Source organism: Battus philenor, unplaced genomic scaffold (genome assembly GCF_028537555.1).
Source record: "Battus philenor isolate CCGP_79_NKW_IND1 unplaced genomic scaffold, ilBatPhil1.0.hap1 SCAF_27, whole genome shotgun sequence".
NCBI classification, from domain to species: domain Eukaryota; kingdom Metazoa; phylum Arthropoda; class Insecta; order Lepidoptera; family Papilionidae; genus Battus; species Battus philenor.
In genome coordinates, this window is record NW_027181690.1 from 3,572,144 (window position 1) to 3,591,877 (window position 19,734).

Consider the following 19,734-nt stretch of genomic DNA (forward strand, 5'->3'; position numbering starts at 1 on the left):
TCCTCATTTACATATATATTTTACGATTGTGGGAAATAAATAACAGAACATATTAAAAAACAATTATTTTCAATGCTTTTATAAGAACAAGATACGTCGAAATTAGCTGCATTGACGTCAGTTGCCTTAATTACTGTGTAATATTTTATCACATCTGTTAATACGGTGACCAAATTTACTATGCGTTTGCGGGATTTCCTTATATTTGCCAGGACTGTCGCTGCATTTAACTTAAAAGATGGATGCTCACTGATCGTATGTTACGATGATATATTAGGGGGACCGGAAAGTAATGTCGTTTCTGTCGACTTATTTTACAGAAAAACTTATTGATTTTTACCGCTCCGGCATTGAATTTGTATACCTTGATAACGAAGGTATAATATATTGTTGATTAGAAATAAAAACTTGCTAAAAATGTAGTCGTGCGAATTTAACTTAAGAAAGCGACATTACTTTGAGGTCTCCCTAATACATATTTTTATACTCTGTGCGTTTTGCATAAATATGTCATTTTCAGCCACTGCTGCAGATTCTTTTTGGGTCCATCGTAATTTATAATTTATTCTAATATTACTGACATAATTCATTTATTCAAGTAACATATATAAATTGAAAGATGTATCATCATTATCATCTTGTCTGTCGATATACGCTCACTGCAACGCATAGACCTCACTGAAAGATCGCCACGATGATCAGGCTTGCCCTGCCTGTGTTCAGCGACTTCCAGACCTCAACTATGTCTTCGATCTACTTAGTTGGTTCGGTCCACCCGCGCTATAAAGATGAATGTACGTAAACCATAATCATATTTATTTATAGATATCAATACTAAAAGTCGTGTATCTTAAACCATGTTAAATTTCCACTGACGAAATCTAGGCTACAAGTAGGCGAAGTCATCATCATTCAGCCTGGCAAAATTCACTGTTACATAGATCTCCCTCGTAGAGTTCTAATAGAACTGATTGGAAGTCTACATCCAATTCTTTCGACGACGCTTCCACTTTATTGTAGGATATCCAATGCTTGCTGACCCGTGGTGTCCAATCCAGAACCATGAGGCCCAACAACTATCAGTTCAGTCCACTATGCGACCTGTGAATATAACTTTTTAAAAATGTTTTATCCTGGACATACCGTTAATATGGTTACACTATTGTGGTTTTATCACAGGGTCGATATACCCATAAACATTCGTTCTCGTCTGTTCGTAGACGGTGTACAACTAATCATCCTGTTCTTACTTGTACAGGATGATTTGTTATACTATACGAATGTTTAAAGGGTTTAACGTATAGCTAATTTGTCGACTAAAAAATTTAAAGCTTTTACATATATTTCCAATTACTATGTAAGTGATTACTATAAAACCCAGTAATACAACAGGCCAATAAATTCTACAGGTACGCAGGTATGTACGTACGTCGTCTACCGCTGCAGTTAGTGAACAATAATTAATTTTCATTATTAGTAATACGATCGTTTTCAACACATCTTCTTACTGTGTTATCTAATATGTTACTTATTATTTCTAAAACCATTAAATTTTGAAGAGAACGTGCTATACACTGAGCAAACACCGAATGAGCTATATATATATATGTTGAATATATATATATATATATATATATATATATATATTCAACCTTTCTTAATCTTTTACACCTGTAATCGATGACTATGTGTAAGAATTATTTAGAGCCTTTGGAGTACTAAGCAAGCCTTAGGTTCAAACAAGAACTATGTATTAAAAAAATTACAATAAAATGTTTTAAGTGATAACACAACTTTGAATTGAATTTTTAATTTATAGTAATCATGCAAGATAAATGATCTAAAATTTTTCAAATTATTTTAGTTGTCGAGTATTTTACGTGTATTGTACTTTTTGTAAATAAATGTATAAACATATGTTATGCTCCCATAAATTCATAACAAGATTATAAAAAGACGACAAGGCAGTTTCACAGGTGAATCTGTTTGTTTTTACAACTTTGTTTTGAATATTTCCGCACGAGACGTTTGTGTATGCATAGGCAACAAATAATATAAATATTATTACTTACAACGTATTTGTTTTGTGCGCCTATACTATATTTGGTTTTAAATATACATTTTTTACAAAGTAATGCCCGTATTTCATACTTTTCCCAGCTGTGCGCATAATTACTGCACAAGTTTTTATATTAAAAAGGCAAACATCTAATTACTTTAAGAAAGATTTACAGTCTAAACAATAAAACTACTAATAATAAAAAAATACTGCATAAAAATAATTTTTTGTATATAAATTTCAACACTAGCCTTTATTATTATATTAGATTATTTAATTCGATTATTGGGCGCCATCAGCCATTCTGACTTTAAAAACTTCGCCTCACTCGAGTCTCGCGAATGCGGATTAAAGTAATAATTTAAAAAAAATCGAGCCGTGCTCTCTCATGCGTCTATTTGACGTTAAACAATAGCGCGAGGCAATCTACTGCCAGCGCCATCTACCGGCGCCTACCAAAGTAACAGCGTTACAACATATTTTAAAAACTGTCGGCAGGTTGAGGGTAACTCGTGCAATGAGTCATGGACAAAAACTGAACTCTTTTTTGATTGCACGGCGTACACTTTTTTGTCTTTTTCGAAATAACTTCGCTTCCGTTTGACGTGTAAAATGTTGTTCTGTTTGTATTCTAAATTTAAATATAACCTTTGATATTTATAAAAATTAAAAAGGTTTATATATTATATAAGGTTTAAAAATAGCGATGAAAATCAAGTTTAGCACTATAAATGAAGATACGGATGTACCTTTCTCTAGGCTTCATAGCAATTCTTTTGTGTATAACTTTGTATGGAATTACAGTACAGTCTAAAACTATTAAATATCCAATTACACTGTAAATGATTTTTAATTGATAAAAAACGCTTTGGAATTATTTGCTCTACTACTGTATTAAAGACATTGTAAATGATAAAAAAACCCTTCCGAGTTTGTTCTGGGCTGTTCGCAAGTATAGGGATATCGACTAATTTAAAGATTCCTGCTCTAGAACGTTCTAACGTTCTGCGGTGGCTTTAATGTAAAAGGGGAAGCTAGTAGGAAGCAACCATACAGAACCCCAACAGCGGTTAAGTTTTCATCGGTTATGTTTTTTTTTTAACTCCACTCTCGATAAGTGGCGAATGTTTACAATAAACCACTTGGTTTATTTCAACAAGCACCGGCACGTTGCTTGTTTTCTCTTTTTTCACCACCCCCCCTCCTCGCTTTGATGTTTTTAAAATATGGCCACCGGAAGAGATGTTTTATTAACACGAGTGTAACGTATATATTTTGAGTTTAAGCTGTCAGTTAAGTTAAACAAATGTTTTTAAAATTAGTATCGTCTGTTTTAATATATAACGGTTGGCTTATTGGGTGAAAGTATCTAAGTCCAGAAGGCTCTTGCGCCAAGTTACTCTTTGGGATGAATACCTAAGCAATCGAACAGTTCGGCAGCCTCCCAATACGATAAAATTGTATACTTCTCAAGTCAGTAAGCTAGACTTAATCAGTCCAGTAAAGCTGTTCTAAGTTGGTCTCCGGTGTGAACAATGAATTTACCAAGTTACATTATCATTAATCATAGCATGGCTAAGTTGATGTTAAATAAGTTGGCTTAAGTGACCCCTGGTTAAACCACAAGCAATACAAAATAATCCAAAGATTGCGACGAATCTTCTAGTGTCTGTTGAATTTTGGATCCAGGTCGTAAAAAGAAGGTACAAAGTCTACTAAGTTTATTTAAAGCCTTTTAGATAATTACGATCGCCGGTTTCTATGAAACATTAATACGTTTTGACTGTATTATATGCAATAAAGTTATTGTGCAAGTAGTTTGTGAAATTATTTTCTTTGCGTGTGCAAACATTTCACATGAAGTACAAATATTTTTAAAACTCTAGTAAAGCATGTAATAAATTTTTCTATGCCTTATGGACACCTTATTAGTGGAAATCTCTTTTATAAGTATAGCCAGGTATATTACTTGATGTAAGGCAACTATTTTTTTCTTTGGTAAACAAAGTCCATCCAATGGTTGTTTGAAAACCTCCTAGCTTTAAGCAGAAGGATACTATTATAGGAGAGTAAATTTTAACATGCTAACCTTCTCAACCTTAGTTCTCTCACGGTCGGTTCTGGTGTTTTCCCTGCTATGCGTCGCCTCTTAGCTCGGTGTTTGACAGAGAGAGATAGAGGATTTATTTACTGACTTATTGTGACAGTTTTGATTATGTTTTATCAAGTTAACCTAGATAATATATGCACATTATTGTCGACAGTTTTTTTAATGCCCTATTACAATATTATATGGCCAACTTAATCATGTTTAAATATCAGTGAAGTCTTCAAAATTAAAAAAGACCATGTGAATTTTGTTTCTAAATTGATTTGTTATACATTTTTCAGTAGTATTATGTTACCGTTATATTATACATATGGATTGAAGTTTAAATAACATCTCACGAGCGTCTTATAACAACCGAAACATCTTAGCATCCGTTTGAGCAATATCAAATTACATGGGATTTGGTCGAGACATGGCAACATCGCGGGAGACGAAAATAATGCAGCCGATGTCAACGGCCACCACGCGATGCAATAAGAAAAAGTCTTCATTCTATTTTCAAATTGCAGTGGAGATCGTCTTCAAGATGGCGGCCGGTGCAGTGTCGCCATAATTTTAGAACCATTCTAAATAAGATCACTGTCGTATGCAGTATTATATATGTTATTTTACGTCGTATTCTATTCTAACTAAAAAAAACAATAGTTATTCCACCACATAATCCGAAAGACGGTGTAGGAAGTTCTTCTACATACATTTTTAATTGTTAATTGTGATTTAGTTAGGCAGCTACAATTAAACCTTAAAAAATATAAATAACAGATATCATAAACTATGTACGGTAAACTTCGATATCTTAAAATCAATATTCGCTGAATATATTTTAAAATATTATAAACGAACTATTCACATAACAGACATGAATACGACAAGAAAATTTCCGAACAGTAACCCTGAACGGACAGTTGCTCACAAGATGGCGGAGTTTAGATGACGGAAAAAAAACGAGGCGAATCATTCGGCGCTCCGAAAGTAAAGCGTTGTGGTTCAATGCGCACCTCCGAACACTGCCAAGGTCTGATGTGACCACTTTTGTTAACACTATTTATATTGCTTATATATACACTTGTGTTACTTATTCCAGATGTGAATTTTTTAACAAAAAATTATCAGTTTAGAAATTCATGAAATAAAACCAATCGTTACTCATCACGTAGCAATTATTTTATTTTTACATTCTTGATGTACGAGTATCGATTGCTTTCTAACATCCATGGTCACGTACAAAACTGATTATAGTAAAAACTTGCATATATCCTTGCATTCAAATCCAAACTGGCAGTTTTAAATGAAGCAAAAATGGCCAATCAAAAAATATTACATCCAACTTTACTTTTTAAAACTCTATTACCAGCGCATTCAATGAGTTAACCAATCATTCTCACTTGGCCTCAACGCAAAGTTTTGGAATATGGTTCAAATGTAGCAAGGAGTTCCATCGGAACCAGCTCAAATTTAAAAGTGGTCTCTGAGAAAAATATCTCGGGAATCTCTAGTCTAGTAAAACTTTGTTGGTTTACCATATGTCATAGTTATTATGAGGTAGATCTCGAACAGAGTTGATTGTTTAATTTCATTTAGCGTAGAAGACATTGGTCGTTTTCAAATAGATGGCGCGAAGAGAAAGGCCCGTTGTTATATCAGCTGAGTCCAGACACCGTAGCGAGTGCAAAGTACCCATAAACACGAAACAAGAGAGCGAGACGCGCTGATAAAATATTATTTATTACTATGTACTGCTCGTGTTTTAAATTTTTATCCCAAATAATTAATTGAGATTATCACGCAAATTAGTAACTTTTAAAATGAAATATTTACAAGAAGCTCCTAACAATCACTACCCACACTTAGCCATTTAAGTTTAATGATTGCATACATTTGACATTATGATAAATCTGGAGCCTGATTTGACAAAAAGTGGTATCCGTGTTGGCTTTATTCAAGTAAAACTAGAAAATCTTAAACCGTGTCCTGACTGAAAAGCGCCTACGAATTTGTCAGGACTTATTGACCAATAACACACATATTCTTAATACAGTCGAAACACCTACGTATTGTACTAAATTAGGTAAAATAATAAACATTGATACCAAAATTACCGTCGTTGCTTGAAGAATTGCTCGTCTGTCATGGTAAAGAGCGAGGTACATAGTTTTTGTAACCAACGACCGATAAGGCCGAAAGGTTATTAATTTCGACCACTAGACGGTAGACGCGGCGTTGAACCCACCACTAGGTGGACCGAAGGCATAGTCTAGGTCGTGGAAGTCGTGGAAGACCAGTCATTGTGGCGATTTTTGAGGGAGGCCTATGCCTTGCAGTAATTGTCTATTGACTAATGTGGTTATGATGAAGTAAAATAAAACGGTATGTCGGTGTCAGTTTTAATTTCCGAGAGAAGTTAAACCTGGCTTCATCGTGCAATAGCACCATTAAATCTTTTGTGTTACTGTCATCGCTAGGCTCTTTAAACCTGGCTACATAAAGCATAGCCATCTTTGTAGCGTTCAAAAATGCAATCCGGCCATCATTCAAGTTATAACCGTCACGGCGTTAAGAATTAATTCGGTCCCGTAAGCCGCGTCGGCCATTACGTGTCCGTCTTGCCGCCATTTTCTATTACGGTACTTCCGGCGAATCAAGAGCGAACTGTAGACGCGCCGCAAGCTTAATTACCGCTACAGTTATGTTACGGGTAACACCTGAAATTTAATTGTGGGTAAAAAAATGTATAAACTGCTTTTTATTGTTGGTTTTTGATGCGATGAAAGCTAGAGCTCGTGTAATGGCTTCGGCGGCCAGTAGTTATAGATAGAGCTTCGCTACCTTAAGACTTCTTAGGCTAGGCGCCCTTTGCACCCTACCGCGCGGAATCTGAAAAATACATTTGTGCAGCAGCGACAGTCCGGGTGTTAGCGACTGATTGGGCCGCTTAAAACCTTTTTTTATATTTTTATTTCTTTTATACTTCTTTTATTTGACAGTTTGTGTCGCTAGGCGGTCCTTACATGTGCTTTTGTTTGGGTCAGTCTATTATTACGCGTCAATTTACTCTTATCTAGTTTTGTAAAATTATACTTAAATTGTCACCATCATTTGAATTTATTTAATTCGCCAAAACCGGTCAATAAATAAACGTTATTAGTGACAAAGTTTGGAGGCTCCTTCAGTTAGGCTCTTAGACAAGGCGTTAGCTTATAGTGCTGAAACATTAGCACACCAATGTTTCACCATTTCTAGCATTACACTGGATATCCCTAACACTAGAATCATGTTATGAATCACCCAGGGTTTAATTACACCCTTCGCAATTATAAATCGATTACCATACCAACCGGGAACCATTTCCCGGAATCGAGTGGACACTTGGGGGGTTTCCCGGACAATGTCGCCAGTTGTAAGACCTCTTTGTGAGTGGGGGTCGTTTTGACTTCGTATTTTTTAATCCCTCTTTCCCTTCGCCACGCCATTACAGGAAAAGGACTTCACCGATGTACCTTACACTTTCTAGAAGGTTTTTATGAAAAAAAAACTAAGAATTGCTAAAACGTATATCCATTATCCTTCGTAACTTGGCAAATATATGAATTTCTTTGCTTGAAGACTACCTCCCAATAGTTTAGCGTTGACATTTTTCAGTTGTAATCTGTAATTAGTTTTAGTTATGCTGGACTATGTCTCGGTTGCCAGATATAAGAACCTTAAATTTTTTAAATTGATGACTATCAATTATTTTCCAATTTGAATGAAATTTTATAAATTAAAAAAAAATACAGGCTTGAGAGCATGTATGAATAATTTTACAACGACGATGTTTTTTTTATTTCTCTGCGCGTAAATTTTCCTGGAAAATATATGTCAATAAGAAATCGATTTACAAATGACTGTACCGGGCTTACCAGACCCGGCGCCACGGCGTCGCCTGCCGGGCAGCGAACGCCGTGTTGTCTGCATTAGTTATGAACCGGGGAAAACGGTTCTCGGGAAATTGCTACGGAAATTTGTTAGTCAACTACTAGTTTTTATAGCCGTCAATTTATACAATATGTTTTATGCCCTTTGTTTATTTGTTTCACTCACTTCTATATACCATGTAATTAACTTTAATTGCAGTAATCCTTTATCAAAATTTAAATTTCCCATTTTGAAAAATATCGGCACGTAAATATTGCACAGTGTACCACTTATATCATCATCACCAACCACTATAAAACTTATAGTTTATCATAGGTCACACTCATGGAATGTTTATTAGTTGTATAATAAAACTAAAAAAAGCAAACCACTTAAAATCCATATTATTTTCGAAAGTACTATTTCGCAGTGATTTACCGTGACTGACTATGTCGTCGGTCTATCTAATGGGGAACCCCCGCCGCGCCTACTAGCTTGTGATCGCCACTCCAAAACCTTTTAATCATAATTGTTAAAGGAGCGATGTCCTTCGCCCACTGCCACTTAAAACTAATAATTCTTCGAGCTACGTCGGTGATCTTGATTCTTCTGACCTCCACATTTTTGATTCGATCTCACAGACCTTGAACTTTCTTATAAGGACCACCGCTTTAAATTATTTGTGTTACTTAAATAAATATGTATAAAACAATCAAATCATGTAAGAAAAGGACCAATATTTAGCCACTTCCGCACATGCAGTGGTAGTCGTGCAACAAAGTGTACCGCCCGCCAGCCCGCTGATAAAAACTTTTTCTTTGGCACTAATCGGTGTAACAACTACTGAAGATACCCCGTGGAGAGGTGTAACACGTGTTGAGTAATTTGGCGGTGGCGGTTGTGTGATTCACATTTTTTGCCGCATACGCATTTATAAGCGGGCTGGCGGGCGGTGCACTTTGTTGCACGACTACCACTGCATGTGCGGAAGTGGCTAAATATTGGTCCTTTTCTTACTTAGGATGGATTTCCGCAAGGTAACGCCTGATTCCATTAAATAATCAAATCATGTGTCCTTTATCATGTTTCATGTGTCCTAAGTGACAGTTATTAAGCGGTACAGTACATTGCAATAAATCCCTTGGATCTCATAAAGCAATTGAGATCAAGCCGCAGCCCTAATGGACCGCCGAGTACTCAAATTGATCTAAATTGAATTATCCTTCTGGACTTCGACTCATTGAAAGGATAATACGGATGATATGTTTACATAGCTTCACCTCCTGACTTTGTCCGGTTAATATATATTCATTTAAAATATGGAATACCTCAATAAAAAAATTTAACTCGTAAGCTAGCTGACTGGTTACCAATAAATAACAAGTCTTGATGAAAGCAAGAAGGAATGAAAGAACAAAAAAAAATTTGCAAGATATTGTGAAGGATAAAAGGAAAGAATAAAAGAAATTGAGATGAATGAAAGTGAGTGTAGAATAAAGATAAAACCATGAAAAAATTATTTGTAAATAAAGTCCCTTTCCCAAACAAAACACCGGTACGAGAGGCTCCCAATAGCGGGGGCCATAAAAAAAAATAAGTCAATTTATAGCTAGAGATGAAGAGATAAACAAATATACTGTAGCTAATGAGGTGATTTACAATTTAAATTGAATATTATGGGCAATAACACAGATAAATAAGTCATCAACCGTAAGACATTTACTGTTGGACATAGGCTGTTCCCGTTAATTTTCTTAAATAAACGATAGGACGAGACAATCCGTTTTATGCGCTGTGTTCTGCCTACTGGCACTTGAAAATCCATCATCAATTGTAAGTAAACCCCGAGTCTACTACTGAATTTGTTAGTAAAGTCAGAGACGATGTACGATGATGAACCATAAGGCTTTAGTACCTTATAGCCGAGGACACACTGATTGTATTACATATTAAAACATGCATTGGCACGCGTATGTTGTTTGTTTATAATTTAAAGACTCTTTCGATAAAAATAAAGATTGACTTATAGTATTAGTAGTAATAGTGTAACATTTATAATTTATTCGTCAAATTATAAGAACGAGTATTTGAAAGTTACTTCTATATACATTTTTAATACTTTCATTTAAAAATATCGCGCGCCGGAGAATAAAATTAAGAACTCTTAATGGGTCACCCAGAGAGTAATGGAGAGTGCTATGCTAGGAGTTTTGCTACGATATCGATCACCGACGTAGAACAAAGAATTGCTCATCTGAAGTGGCAGCGAAAGTCTTTGGGGCTAAAAGGTTCTCAAGTGGCAACCACGAGCTGGTAAACGCGTGGGCAGGCCGCGCACTAGGTGGATCAACGACATAGTTAAGTTCAGGAAAGTCGCTAGATGCGGGCAGCGCAGGACCGGTCATCGTGGCGATCTTTCTAGGAGGCTTACGCCTTTCAATGGGCGGCCCATCAGGTGAAAAGCTGTCTAAAGCTGTAAGATAGATTTTCCTATCACGATCACTTTTCTCTCGGTATTTGATTTTTTTTTAGTATATTTTGAATATTGTCCACCTTTCAAGGAGTACATTAGAGAATTATTATTTAATTAACTTTACGGTATAACTTTTAATAATTCAATAAAATAAAAATGTCATTACGAACACGCAAAGGAAGTTTCACAATGGTTGTCACTTTACAGTGCTAAAATAACAACAATAAAAGAAAAAGAAAATAATTGTATCATCGCTAAAATGTTAAAGTTAAAATTAATAAAAAGGCAACACTTAAATTGGTTAATTAATGGAAGTGTGTCGTGTTAACTGACTATAGCAACACCGGTTCGACCCGATTCCGACCAATTAGATCGATGTTGCCACCAGTTATGTAGGAACCTTTTCAGTCAACGCTCCCTTTTGTGATTAAGTTTTATTTACAATTCATTAGTGTGACCATAATGCATATTATTTGGTATTAAAATATTTTCCATGTTTGGGAACAAGTCGTACTGGTAGTCTATGAACATCACCATCCCAAGACTAGGGATCCTGAACTCCTTCACCTGTTCTGGCTCTCCGCGACGTGTATGGCCCCTTTAGTTGAGAATGGTGCAGATTTGGTTAGACCAGCGCTTACTTATATGTTTTGTATTAACTATTTAATTCTGCAACACTGTAGATTGATTAGTAGAAAATGTCTTGAAGAACGTCAAGTTAAAAAAAGTTTAACCTAAAATAAATTTCAATGAAATGTCATCCGATGTAATTTAATCAATTGATTCTTCATTTAAGTCAATAGAAGCACACTGCAAGGCATATCATCCCACAAAGATCGCAACACAATGACCAATCTTGCGCATTAAGCAACTTCGCGCTATCTTAACTGTTATTGGTCCACCAAGTGGCAGAGCTTCCAAAGCTCGTGGTCACTATTCGAGAACTTTCCAGCGCCAACAGCCGTCTGTTGCGCGTGCGTTGAATTTACCTATACCTAACTTTCTATCTAACTTTGTACCTAAAACATCAACTATAGATAAAAAAAAAGTTATATTGTGCGAGCGAGCAATCATTTTAGGTCTCTTTAGGCAGCAAAACAGATCCATTTTCGATCACTGTTCGAAGGTGAAGAAGAAGGTGTCGGTATAAATTTACTTCAGTTTCTATTTATAATCTAATGTTTCCTTGATTAATTAGAACTCTGTTTTGTACATATGTTAACCAATATTTTTATTATATCAGCCTCGCTAAATGTTTGCGAATGGTCACCCTAGCCATATTCACAGCGCACGCAACGCCACACTGGAGTACAACATTGTCGCACTGCCATATATAAACAACTGTACAGGAATTTTAGTTAATAATGCATGGTGACACTGTTTTAGGTCATTCACGGCAGGCCATGGCATGTTTGGTACCATAAAAATAAGAATAAATAAATACACTTGGGTGATTAGTTGTAGATGACAAAACTTTAAAGTTTTTATAGCTTTTCCAATTACCCTGTATTGTCACTATGTCACTATGTACTAATATGACACATTAATTTTTTTCTAATCATTTCTAGCAGTAGTCTTCTGGGATAGATAGTGTAAAATAATTAATTTCAATAAGTAGTAATTTGAATTTTGCAAACGCTTCTTAATATATTTTTACGTCATAAGTTGAAACCGTTGATTATTGGATAGAGCGTACCGTATATTTAATTAGTAGAAAATGAGCTACACATCCTTACTTTTAAAAGCTTTTATATCTATAACAATTAGCTTATATAAAACTAACAAATAAATATCCTTTGAAGGCATTGTCCAAATATTGGTTCGCTATGGGTCATTTATTTATTTCTTCACGTATACTAAAGACGTTAACGAAACATTAAAAGGAAACAGATGAAATAAGCAAAAAATAAAGTCCTATCGAAAAATTAGATTTTATTTGAACAACTATTGTGCTAATGATCACTCGGGTATGTCATCAAAGTAAGGGGCGTGAGAGCCCAATTTGATGAAAGTTAGAATAAAATTGATCTCCCCTAATATGGCACGCTCCAATTTAAAGTTATGAGGGTTCCAAATGCGACTAAATTTGAAGAGTCCATAACAAACTCACATAAATACCCTTAGATCATGGTTGCACAGACTTATTAAGACTAGGGGCCACTCGGGAAAATCATGAACTGATGGCGGGCCGGCCGCCAGAAGTATAGTTAATAATTTTTTTTGGTTTTATTCTGGAATAGAATTCAATATTTTTCGAATGTACGAGAGTATTATTTTTGCTGTCGGCGGGCCACCAGCATTCGAGTGGCCAGCCGCGGTCTGTGCATCGATGCCTTAGATACATAAATATAATATCAATAAAAAGATTCTCTTTGGTTTTAATAAACTTAACTTTTTTACATGATTATTCAGAGGCATTACAATACTGTCGTCAACAAAGCAATGTTCACTAACTGTTATATTTTATCGTTGAAAAGAAGATATAACAGATAAAGAATTTAATGACAAAAGATTTAAATATTTTAATGCACATAAATGTACTGCTATTGCAACTGTATAGATTATAAGTTTCGAGAGATATTAAGAACTAGGGTAACAGCGTAAGACAGATGGACTTTTTTAAGGTCGTCGGAGACACTGTATGCAGGCTTCTTCCAACCGGTCCTATGTCAGATGACTTGATACGGTTGAAATGATAATTTTGAAGAATGCTACATTTTATTAGTATGAGTTCTCAGAGCGACTGAATCTGAAGACGGAAGGTCTTTGACATTTGTGTGTTTCCAGTGAAAACTTACGAATCGAAGATTTACCTGTCTGTGATAGGAAAGCGGGGTCAAGGTACAAGTCAACAGAGAGCAGTTGAGAGAATCGAGAAATCGGACCAAAAAGGAAGAGATCCGTACGTATTGTTTGTCTGAAGTGGCAGTGGGCGTGGCACATTGCTCGTGCAACCGATGACCGAAAGGTTTTCTAGAGACGACCACGAGCCGGTAGACGTAGCGAGAATAGGCCATTCACTAGGTGGGCCAATGTCACGGTTAAAGTCGTTGGATGCGCGCGCGCAGGGTAAGACCGGTCATCATAGCGATCTTTGGGGGAGGCCTATAAGGGCTGTAGGCGTGTATTGGATTTGATAAGGTATTCATTCATGTTAAGTTTTATAAAATAGTACGGGAACGATAAAAGGTTGAGTACAATTGACCTCACACACTAAGGTCGTATTATTATTAAGAACATGTGGCGACAAGTCACGTCCACCGCCGACACGTTCCTGTCACCCTTCGCGCGACACATTGCTAGAATACGAACAATAGAAATCGGTATACTATTTTAGAATTCTCTTTCAGATTAAGTATCAGTAAAATAATTCGTAAAAAAAACAATATTGGTACAAATTGCCAGGCGCAAATAAATCTGCGAATAATATGTACTATAAAAATTTAAAAAAAACGTCTTTCTTTTTTTCTACTTAAGTTTTAATTTTTTATAAAAATTTGGGATATAGCTAGTAAGGAGTTTTTTTTTTGCTAAGATAAAAGTAGTAGTAGTCGGTAGTAGTAGTCGGCAATGAGTGTATCATACGATCAAAATTTATACGATGATAATTTAATTATTTATTTATTAGAAAAAATATAAATGATATATACATATATATATATATATGATACAAATAACAGTTCTACTCAAAAATAATATTTTATTAGTAAAATCGCATTATGTAGTTTACATGTTTCTTCTCATTATTAAAAATAATATTCATTTTGTTTTCTATATTTTAACAAGTATCTACACATGTACACGTGTAGTCTATACACATGTATAAGAAGTTATTCTCCAAATTTTATTTCTGATGATAAGCGATTCTTTTATACGTAATTCTCGAAAATTGAAATTGTTCCTCTGCAATTTCAAACTGATTAAGTTATTGAGTCACAAGCCTTTTCCGTACCCATTTACGTCATTCGCCCAGTTCGGCGTGCGCAAGCGCAGTTTCCATACAGTCCAGCACCGTCACATTTCTTTATATGGCTTGTATTTGTCATTCGCCCACTGAAGTCGACAGTAGTCGGGTGTAAGTACTTTTGGTTCTTTATCCCTTTACGATGTCAATTCCCTAATCTATCTTTTTCACTTAATATTTTGGATTCTATCTCAAATTTCAATTAGGAGAGTCCAAATTTGGCTTAGTTTTTATTTACATCAAATGCTTGATAATTACGTGTTATAATTTTGTCTTTTTGAATTTTTTATTCATGTAACAGCAATAGCGACGTCTTCAGAGTTACGAACAGTTCGGCGTTTTAGTCAATAACTACTTTGTGCGCCGGCGCGTCACAACATGTCGAAATATTCATATACCCTCAATTACCCTAAAATTATGACGAAATTTTTGGCAATGGTCGACTATCGCCTGACATCTTAGTTTAAGGTCATGTCAATAAGAAACAAATCAATGATGAAAGAAGTAAATGATGGCATGACCTGTAGAATAATGATTCAACAAAACTAATTATCAATTATCATTGTCAACAGTTCTGGGAGATCATTTCGGAAGAACACGGCATCGACCCTACGGGCGTGTACCGCGGCACCAGCGACCTGCAACTGGAGAGGATATCAGTCTACTACAATGAGGCCTCTGGTCAGTATCTCATAACAAATTTATTGTCCCATCTCATGGCATATTGGGGTTAATTTTTTTTTTATATTAACTCTGAATCAAAAGATTTGTAAGAAATGCACTAAGCATTCAGCGGCGTTGTTATATTCAATGCGGCTGAAAATTCTTATTAACAAATAGAAAATCTTCCGTCGACCACAACCGACGCCGCCTCTCCCTTCCTTGTGGTCATTAAATCACCATTTGTGGTCGCTGACCACCTTCCGACCCCAAAGTAGCAATTGTTGAAGTTACCACGCCTAGGTAATTAAGGAACGGACCGCCTTCATGCAGTTAGGAGTCCGTTGACCCCAGTTAACCATTCAATTAAATTGTTGCTTCACTTCACGGTAGTCAGATCTAACGAGGGTTGGCAGGCGTGGATATTTTTTTATATTTAACTGTCGAAAACAATTTACTGCTTATTATAAATTATGTGTGGAATAAGTTTAAACAATTTTTTTACCTTATACTATGAAAAGTTATCGGCATGTCGTAGATAAACAGAAAAAAAAATCTACAATTTAAACGTACTTCAGAAAGATAGCTTAATTTATTAAATAAATGTGTTATTAATAAAAAAAGTAAACATTAACAAACAAAACTTATCTATACTTACACATTGTAAAACTTCAGTAATAAAGGAGTTAAATTCACACGACTACATGTTTAACAAGTTTTTATTTCTAATCAACAATATATTCATCTTTGTTATCAACAACCTTTTGCCATCTAGTTATATAACGTCTTTCAAGTACGCAATGAGCTGCCAAATGACATTCAAATATCGACAAGCGCAGAAACAACATTACTTTGCGGTACCACTAAGGATAAGATATTAGGGAAATGTAATTCGAAAATTGCTATATATATATATATATATATATGTGTGTGTGTGTCATATATATACACACACACTTAGAGATATATATATATATATATATATATATATATAAATATATATATATATATACTGTAGTCTATATATATATAAATATATATATATATATACTGTAGTCTATAATAAATAATATATATTACTTAACTACTTTAATTATTCAACTTCGTCCACAAAGATCACTGTGTTTTATTACTGTTTGCACATTTAATACTTAGTTTCATTTAAATAAAGGTATTCCGTCCCCATACCGCGAGCATTTACAGCCCTAAAGGTTTAGTAGACTAAGAAACGATTCTAAAAATAATTTTATTCCTTCTATTTTATTTCCTGGATATAGTAATTAAATTTCCAGAAACTCGCAAGAAACGTGGTCGGACACGGAGAGGCAAGGTTCAATGACCTTGTTATCTGCATTGTTCTAATGATTGCTCTCGCTTGTTATAATTATGCCGGAGTCTCGTAGCGAGTCTGAGCTGACCGTCCGCCGAGGTCATCTGACCGTCGCTCACCACGCTTTGAAACTTGAACTTATTTCAACAAATTATACCTATTAAGGAACGAAGCCATCAAAAAATTAAAACATTTATGTATATATATATATATATATATATATATATATATATATATATATATAAGATAAAACAGCTTTGGACATGAAAGACATTATGCCATGAACATATATTATTAAATGAGAGCCAAAGCTAGGGTCGCAGAGACCATTTTGCCAGGTCACTATTAAACGCGTGCTAAGTGATATAAGGGCCCCGAAGTCTTGAGTTAAGTTACGTAAATGATCAAAAAGCTTAAAAGATTCTTCGAAGAATTTCAAATTGTCAAAGATTTTGCGAGTTAACAGGTTACTACAATGTAATGATTGATTAGAATATAGCACATCTTGGGAATTTTGTAATTATATGTTATATAAAAAATACATAGTCCCTCTTATTTTCTTTCGCTTGTTCTTCTCAAGTCTAAAGTAGTTTGACTGTTCTGTCTGGCTGGTAGACTCAACTTGAAGTCAACAAGAGATATAATCTATTATGTGTTGAATAAACTATTTTTAATTTGAAACTTATTTAAGTTAAGCGCCTTCTGCGCTTCGTTCTCAAATACAAGGATTCTGTAAATACCGATAAAAAAGAATGCGTTTATTGTGGGATGCGTCTGAAATTCTCGTAGTATCACACTTTTCCTCATCTCTAATGTTCTGTAAAATTTTATAAATCTTTGAAGAGGGCTTTCGACATTTTAAGAACATTTCTATAGAAAAGATTGGTTTACTTTTAATGTTTTTCATGTCTTTAAACGAAAAAATATTTGTTTGGCATTGGCGATTTTAGAATAATATTAGGATCAGAGAAATTAAAACTATAAAATATTAATTTATCTTAAATTGAGAGTGTACATTGCAAAAATATTATTTCTCTACGTAACCACTCAAACAACACAACTTTAATATTAAATGTAAAAATTGTATTTTCTAATAATACGTAATTAAAATTATAGCACTTTCAATCTTTCTATTCATATGAACCACAACGCAGCTATACCTCAACATGGGAAAGTTAATATGGAATGGAAATGGTTATCGATTTTAACTGACCTTTCAGATGAAATGCCATAGGGCAAATTAAACTGTTATTATTGTACAATTCACGTTATTCTTTTTGTATGATCTTTCATTAACTTACGCGACAAGAGACTTAATTGACATCGATAAGACAAATAAGACACTCCAGATTTCTACCAGCAATTAGTGTTCCAAATTATTAGTAATGTGTCTAAGGTTGAATTTACTTATCGTCGCGATAATATCCTGCGTTAGGGAGTACGATATTAGTTTTGCAGACGTTGTGGTCGATGGCCGCCACCTGTCACTCGGACTAAATCCTAGTTTCTGTTTTCAGTTGCGACGGCGGAGAATGGAGGAAAATATGTGCCCAGAGCCATCCTTCTCGACCTCGAACCGGGGACGATGGACGCCGTCCGGTCCGGTGGCTACGGGCAGCTCTTCCGTCCGGATAATTTCGTATTCGGCCAGTCCGGCGCCGGCAACAACTGGGCCAAGGGCCACTACACAGAAGGTGCAGAGCTGGTAGACGCCGTCCTCGACGTCGTGCGCAAGGAGTGCGAGAACTGCGACTGCCTTCAGGGCTTCCAGCTCACGCACTCCCTCGGCGGCGGTACCGGCTCCGGCATGGGCACGCTACTCATCTCCAAGATCAGGGAAGAGTACCCCGACAGGATCATGAACACGTACTCGGTTGTGCCCTCACCCAAAGTATCCGACACCGTGGTAGAACCTTACAACGCCGTGCTGTCCATTCACCAGCTCGTGGAGAACACTGACGAAACTTACTGCATAGATAACGAGGCACTCTACGACATCTGCTACAGGACACTCAAAGTACCCAATCCGACATACGGCGACCTCAATCACCTCGTGTCGCTCACCATGTCAGGTGTCACCACCTGCCTCAGATTCCCCGGTCAGCTGAATGCGGACCTCCGCAAGCTGGCCGTGAACATGGTGCCGTTCCCTCGTCTGCACTTCTTCATGCCCGGGTTCGCGCCGCTTACTTCGCGCGGCAGCCAGCAGTACCGCGCCCTCACCGTGCCCGAGCTCACGCAACAAATGTTTGACGCCAAGAACATGATGGCTGCCTGCGACCCGCGCCACGGCCGCTACCTCACCGTCGCCGCCATCTTCCGCGGCCGCATGTCCATGAAGGAGGTCGACGAACAGATGCTCTCCATTCAGAACAAAAACAGCAGCTTCTTCGTCGAATGGATCCCGAACAACGTGAAGACAGCCGTGTGCGACATCCCGCCGAAAGGTCTGAAGATGTCGTCCACCTTCATCGGTAACACCACAGCCATCCAGGAGCTGTTCAAGAGGATATCCGAGCAGTTCACCGCTATGTTCAGGCGCAAAGCCTTCTTGCACTGGTACACCGGCGAGGGCATGGACGAGATGGAGTTCAACGAGGCTGAGAGTAACGTCAACGACCTGGTATCGGAGTACCAGCAGTACCAGGAAGCCACGGCGGAGGACGACACGGAGTTCGATCAGGAGGAAATGGAGGAGCTGGCGCAAGACGAGCACAACGACTAAATTACGCGTGGACGATATCTTTTTCAAATATCATTTATTCTTTATTTATACCGCGTAGAGGCCGCACTACGATCCGTCAATACGCTTGACGCATCCTCGGAGTGTGAACGAAAAAAAATTACATTTTCTATAATTATGCGAATTTTACTCTTTTACGTCGGGAATTAAGAAACGTACCAATCCTTGCATTTCTTAGTGATAAGTTATTGTAACGTCATAACTTCTTTTATGTATTAATTTATAATTAAATGTTTTTATCATATTTTTTGGGTTTCAATTGACATTAAAGATTGTCTGAGCTTTATTATATCTAGCTGAGGTATATCATATCATTAGAAAAATGATGAAATGGGCATATGAAATAAAAAGCGACTAGCGTGGACGTTCGGCGGCTAAATTGATGACATTTTTAAAAATAACAAGAAGCACCCACACTTAATGAAAGTATTACTTTCATCTGGTGAATGTGAACCTGGCTTATTTACTATGATTTAATAGCGTAAAGAGCTTTAAAGAGAT

The 19,734-nt window shown here is 36.2% G+C and overlaps 1 protein-coding gene across 2 annotated transcripts in view; it reads left to right on the forward strand.

Annotated features, from left to right (window-relative positions):
* LOC137925623 (tubulin beta-1 chain-like) overlaps positions 1-19,477 on the forward strand; it is a 32,541-nt gene extending 13,064 nt beyond the window's left edge. For both annotated transcript variants that reach the window (XM_068769095.1, XM_068769096.1), the window contains exons 2-3: positions 15,073-15,181; positions 18,008-19,477. In XM_068769095.1, coding sequence (XP_068625196.1) covers positions 15,073-15,181; positions 18,008-19,215 — 1,317 coding nt within the window. In that variant the 3' untranslated portion in view covers positions 19,216-19,477. The remainder of the gene's footprint in view (positions 1-15,072; positions 15,182-18,007) is intronic.
* The last annotated feature ends 257 nt before the right edge of the window (positions 19,478-19,734 follow it).